Genomic DNA, 6,000 nt, shown 5'->3' with positions numbered 1-6,000 from the left:
GATGTTAAGAATATAAATATTTCTAAAGAATCAATGTACTAATAAAAAAAATTTTGATAAAGCCTTTTTTGTCACATTATGTCCTTTTTATAATATTTTGGAGCAAGAGAATGAAGCTATATATTAACAATTAGCAGTCCTGGCATCATTGCTGGTAGCTGTAGGATCCCCAGGCAAACTGTGTTACCTGTCTGGGTCTCACTCTTTTATCTGGAAACACAGAACCTAAGAACAGAACATCTGTAAAGTTTTAAGTTTTCTGTAATTGTTTCTCTTCATAGACTTGCACTTAGAAAATAAATTTAGTAACAGCTATTATTAGACCATGAAAATATGTAAAAGTTTTAAGAAAATGTAATATATTCCCTCTAAAAGTTAAAAATCTGAAGACCTTCAGGAGTTCATTGAATATAACCAACAAATTGAAATTAAAATTATTTATAGATTAATGAAGCAACTTATATAGTATAGCAGCATTTATATAAAATGTCATATTTCATTTCTATAAGGCAGGATATTTTATTACAGAGAACAACATATAGTCCATATTTTAATATGAAGGATTTTAGAAAGCAAATTATCGTTCGGAGACAAAGTTATGCAAATCTTGTATAAATATATTACTGGAATTTAAAATTTAGACACACACAAAAAGAATTACACAGTAGCACTTAGCAACTTTAACACACACTTTTCAGTTCATTAGTTCAAGAAATATTTAAAGAATACTCAATATGTGCTAAGAACTATCCCAGATAATGACGATACCCAGTGAACAAAACTGACAAATATAAGACCTTCAAAATGGACTTACTGGGCTGGGGTATAGCTTAGTAATAGCATTTACCCAGCATGCTTGAGGCCCTGGGCTCTATCCCTCAGGGCAGAAAAAAAAAAACAACCAACAAACAAGCAAAAAAATAAATAAAAAGACAAACAACATATTCTAGAGTGTGTGATGGGAGCAGGGTACTGGGAGAGGTGGAAGGGCGGATAGAAGAGAAACTTAAACTTATAGCTTGTCAGAGGTAAAGGGGATAGGGTGGGAAGGAGGACAACAGTATATCTTACTAATGAGGTGATATTTGAACAGAGATCTCAAGAAAGTGAGCAAGAGAGCTTTGTCAGGCAGAGGGAAAAATACACTAATGCAGAAAGTCACATGGAAACCTGTTAGAGAAAGTAAAAAGTGAGAAGAGATAAGAAATACAGTAAGGTGTGTGTGTGTGTGTGTGAGAGAGAGAGAGAGAGAGAGAGAGAGAGAGAGAGAGAGAGAGAGAGAGAGAGAGAGAGAGAGAGAGAGAGAGAGAGAGAGAGAGAGAGAGAGAGAGAGAGAGAGAGAGAGAGAGAGAGAGAGAGATCGTATCTAAGGAACCTGAGGGTCTATGGAGAGGGCTGTCATCATGAAGTACCTTGAAGGTCTCTGAGGAGAAATGAAAAATCACTGGAAGATTGGGTGCAGGGAAATGACACATTCACATGAATATTTGACAGAATCACTATGTCTGTTACATTGAGAAAAGACCAAGACAAGGAATGGCAAAAGTAGGGAACAAAATTATAAGCACGTTGCACATAAAAAAGTATGGAGTCAGTGACTCACAGTGGATATGGTGGGATAACATTGATGCCTGGATATTTCAAAGGTAGCATCAAATGAATTTGATAATGGAAAGATAAGAAAGGGAGAAGTCAAAAGATATTTTAGATTTTTGACATGAGCATCTAGAAGTTTGGAGTTGCATTAATTTAGATGAGAAAGACCATGGAAGTGGGAGGATTGAAATAAGGAATGCTTTGGAAATCCAATCATGTTTTTAATTTTCTATAGTATATGAAAATATTTTTGAAGTAAAAATTGAATGTTTTCATTGCTTTCTGGTTTGGGATGTTTTATAATATTTTATGTCTTTTTTTTTTGTTGTTGTTGTGAGGCACTACCATAGTATGTGTTCAAACCATCTGAATAGTCTTTGAAAATTCTTCCCTAGCTTAAAATTCATGCAGGTTTAGGTTTTCTTGTATTTTCACTAGGACAATAACAAGCTTTCAATCATTTAAAGTGCTGTTGAAATACTTCAAATTCAGCTTACATGAAGTAATTGTATTTTTAAAAATTTGTCATTAATTATTAACTATCCAACATATAACTTTTGATTAACAAAATCAAAAGTAAGTGGGAGATATATAAAAGACCATTTGTCAGTTACTCCTCTGACACAGTATTAATATTCAAAATATATAAAGAACCCCTAAAACTTAAACAAAAAAACACTACCAAATATCTCAATCAATAAATGTGCAAATGATATAAATAGACATTTCTCAGAATAAATGCAAATAGTCAACAAATATGTGACAAAATTTAACCATCTTTAGTGATCCGGGAAATGTGTATCACAGCCACACTGAAATTTCATCCCGCTCCAATTAGAATGACAATAATAAATAACTCAAATATCAGTCAGTACTGGTAGGATTTGGGGAAAATGCAAATTTATACATTGTTGGTGGGACTGCAAATTAGTATGACCACCTTGAAAAACTATCTGGAGATTCCTCCAGAATGACTAGGAACCACCATATAACCCAGCTATCCCACTACTCTGTATTTAACCCAGAGGACTAAAATCAGCATGCTATGATGATATGTGTATATCAATGTTTGTAGTAGTGCAATTAATAATAGCCAAGTTATAGAATCATCCTAGCTCCCTGTCAACAGATGAATGAATAAAGAAAATGTGGTATATAAAAAAAGAATGGAATTTTACTCAGCAGTAAAAAAAAATGGAATTAAAAAAAAAGAATGAAATTATGTCATTTGCTGATAAATGGATGGAACTGGAGAACCTCATGCTAAGTGAAATAAGCCAGACTCAGAAAATCAAGCATCAAATGTTTTTTCTTATTTGTGGATGCTAGAGAAAAATAAAACTTTTAAAAAGGAGTTCTCATGAAACAGAAGGGAGATGAATAAAGTAGAGAAAGATCAAGGGGCTGGGAGGAAAATGGGAAAGTACTGAGGAATGATGTCCATCAAAGTATGATATGTTCATGTATGAATATACCACAATGAATCTGTTTTATATATGCAATTATAATGTACTAATTAAAAGAATAATAATGGTAATAATAGCGGGGAGATCACTAGAGTACAGCAAGTTCAGGAGGCAGGAGTGGGGAATGAGATAGATCAATTATGTTATGTACATGTACAAATGTGACATAGTGATTCTCACTATTATGTATAATTACGATGGGCAAAAAAAAAGAAAAAGAAAAAGAAAAAGAATTTAAGCTTTTCAATTTTAAGGGACAATGCATTTTAGTCAGGACAAGTAGAAAATGGGGGGGGGGGGGAGTGTCAGAAATAGGAAATGGGATTGTTGTCAGGCCTCAGCTGACTTGAGAGGCCATGATCAATTTAAGGAAGTGGTTCACTGCCTCTGGAAGTGAGATCTGCCTTTCTAAATTTGTTGTCAACTACAGAGTCTATCCTTATAAAAAAATGCTCTGACATTCAAACTTTTTCTTACAATTTTAGAAAACTGAGAGATATACAAAGACCTCCAAGTGTGGATGTCTACATTTTTAGGAGCAAATCTGAAATGCTCCACCTTGGACATTCCTTCTCTAGAATTGAACCAATACAAAGTCAACAGAAGAAGGAATGCTACCTATGAAAACCATTCAAGAACTTACTAACTTTCAGAAAATGTTTGTATTTTCATTATAAAAGATTGTAGGTGCATGGGGGAAGTTGTATGCAACCATAATATAGTTTCTTTAAGAGCTTTTATGGAAAAGATGAGGGCAAAAAATTGGAATCTTCTGCTTCAGAAGACATGTCTCCCATCCTCTGCCCCACTCCCAGCTCCCAATTATTTTGAGCTGCTCAATACATTTATCACAAATAAAACACTTGTGTGAAGCAAATTTATGGGCACTGAAAATAATGTCAAATACAGAAACTTATTAGTAAGAATCTCACTGATTGATATTTCTCCCCCTTTTTTCCTATTGATTATGTATCTTGAACACAAACTATTTTAAGATGAAGAACATGTAAAGCTTCTCTAATTATGTGGGTCATAATTTATAGTAATTGATATCTAGCAGTTTAATTAAAATAAAAGGTTAATGAATGTATAGAGTTCAGTCCCCTGGTGATGAAAATGTTAGTATGATGGCACAACAATGAAATTCTAATAGCAGTGCATTCATTTTATTAAAGTTAAAAATTAGAACTATAATAGTGATTAAACTAAAATTTCTAAATGTGAAAGAATTAAAGATTAAGTCTATAACTCTAACTTGGTCCTACAATTCTGTACAGTGTGATAAGCCACAGACTCTAAAGAGGAAGGGGATGTTGTTTGTGGAGATAGGGACATGGCTACAGATTTAATTTGTGCCATGGAATTGTTTGTCTTCAGCCTGTGTTAGGAATGATTGCAACCCAGCCGCCATGTCTCTTCCAAGGACTGTTTCCATTTCCCTCCATCATTCTCCTCAATATCTGGCTAATTTCTGCTTGCTTCATTTGAATTTGCATTTCCTATTTAAAGTGAATTTTCAAATTCTTCTTTCTTTTTTTGTTTAAATGTGATGTTTTTGTAAAGACTATGAATTCAATATCCAATTTAATTTTTTTTTTTCCTGGTACAAAATGTGGAACCTGATATTTTGTACAATGAATTCGATGCTCAGAAATAATTTGTGATCATATTTGTTGACATAGAAATTCAACATGTTCCTATGAAGGTTCAGTACAAAGAGTGAATATATAAAGCAATTGATAATATTTCATAATGAAGATATTTTGTAAGGCATTTACATTATATCTCTCTCAATCACTATGACAGCAAAAAATAAATTAACCTCCCATTAACCTTGTGACATGAGGGCAGTAAGATTTTTTTTTTAAACAAACACAATTTGTTTTTCAAGTTGTTCCATAGCTTAATAACACTTGGCTATTATTTATGTTTTTTATGTGCTTCTTCAATGAGATACAAATTTTAGTAGGGAAATAATCCAACATTCCTAAAAATGAATTATAAACAACTATGTTTTAGAATACTAAAAGGATTTTTAAAATTTTCATTTCAGCAGTTATTATTTTCCCCTCATTGAAATAATGGAAAACCAAAAGTATAGACACTTTGATGGCTTGGGGGAAATAGTCTTCATGCCCCCAGGGTCATGTTTCTTAGCAGCCATTGTTGGGATCTGCTTCCACTACAGTCCTGCATGGTAGGCACCATTTTGTCTTCTTCAGAAGGTTCATCTAGACATTGGTTACTGTTAACATGTCTCAACGTGAGTCTCTGTAAAAGATAATCAATAATCAGCTCAGGCTCTTTCATCTTTAGCTTTACTAGCATATCAGATCAAAAAAGCTCTTTAAACAATCCTTTATGATTTTTTTTCAGTGTATTACATTGTGATATGTTTGTAGAAGGAACTGTGCATAGGTGTCTCTGAGTTAATTATACAACTCTGATGGTTAAGGAGTTATTCTTGTCTAATGCACCTTTATTTGCAGATGGTTAAAGCAATTAGCTAATATTTATCATGGGTTGCCAAAAATTCAGGCTTCTTTGCAAAAAGCCCATTGTGAGCTCTAAGTATACTTGAGGACTACAAATATTAACAAGCTTTCACAAAAGCTTAGTTTTCTTAGGCATGTGTTATTCAGTAACTATTTGGTAAACATGCAAATAGATGTCATAGCTGTGGCCCAAATGAACAAAACTGCTAGTGATGTTCCCATTTCAAAATATTAAACAAACCATAGTATCTGACACATTTATTTTAGAATAGTGATTCATGGCAACAAATGATCTGTCTTACTTGATAGTATGATCACCATATTTTGATATACATTTTTAAGAATTTGAACATATGAATATCAAATAAGATCAGGGATATTATGATCAGATTTTTTTAAAATGCTATGCTTGTTTATTTTTACTTTCTTCATAATTCTAAAAG

The 6,000-nt window shown here is 32.9% G+C and overlaps 1 protein-coding gene across 1 annotated transcript in view; it reads right to left on the bottom strand.

The window, feature by feature from the left end:
• Positions 1 to 5,192: 5,192 nt before the first annotated feature.
• GALNT13 (polypeptide N-acetylgalactosaminyltransferase 13) overlaps positions 5,193 to 6,000 on the bottom strand; it is a gene marked incomplete at both ends in the record, with an annotated part of 482,292 nt that continues 481,484 nt past the window's right edge. The window contains one exon of the mRNA XM_081261707.1: positions 5,193 to 5,333. Within this exon, the coding sequence (XP_081117833.1) occupies positions 5,193 to 5,333 (141 nt within the window). The remainder of the gene's footprint in view (positions 5,334 to 6,000) is intronic.

Source organism: Spermophilus citellus (genome assembly GCF_964194105.1).
Source record: "Spermophilus citellus genome assembly, chromosome: 11".
In the NCBI taxonomy this organism is placed as follows: Eukaryota; Metazoa; Chordata; class Mammalia; order Rodentia; family Sciuridae; genus Spermophilus; species Spermophilus citellus.
This window is presented reverse-complemented; position numbering and strand designations above follow the sequence as displayed.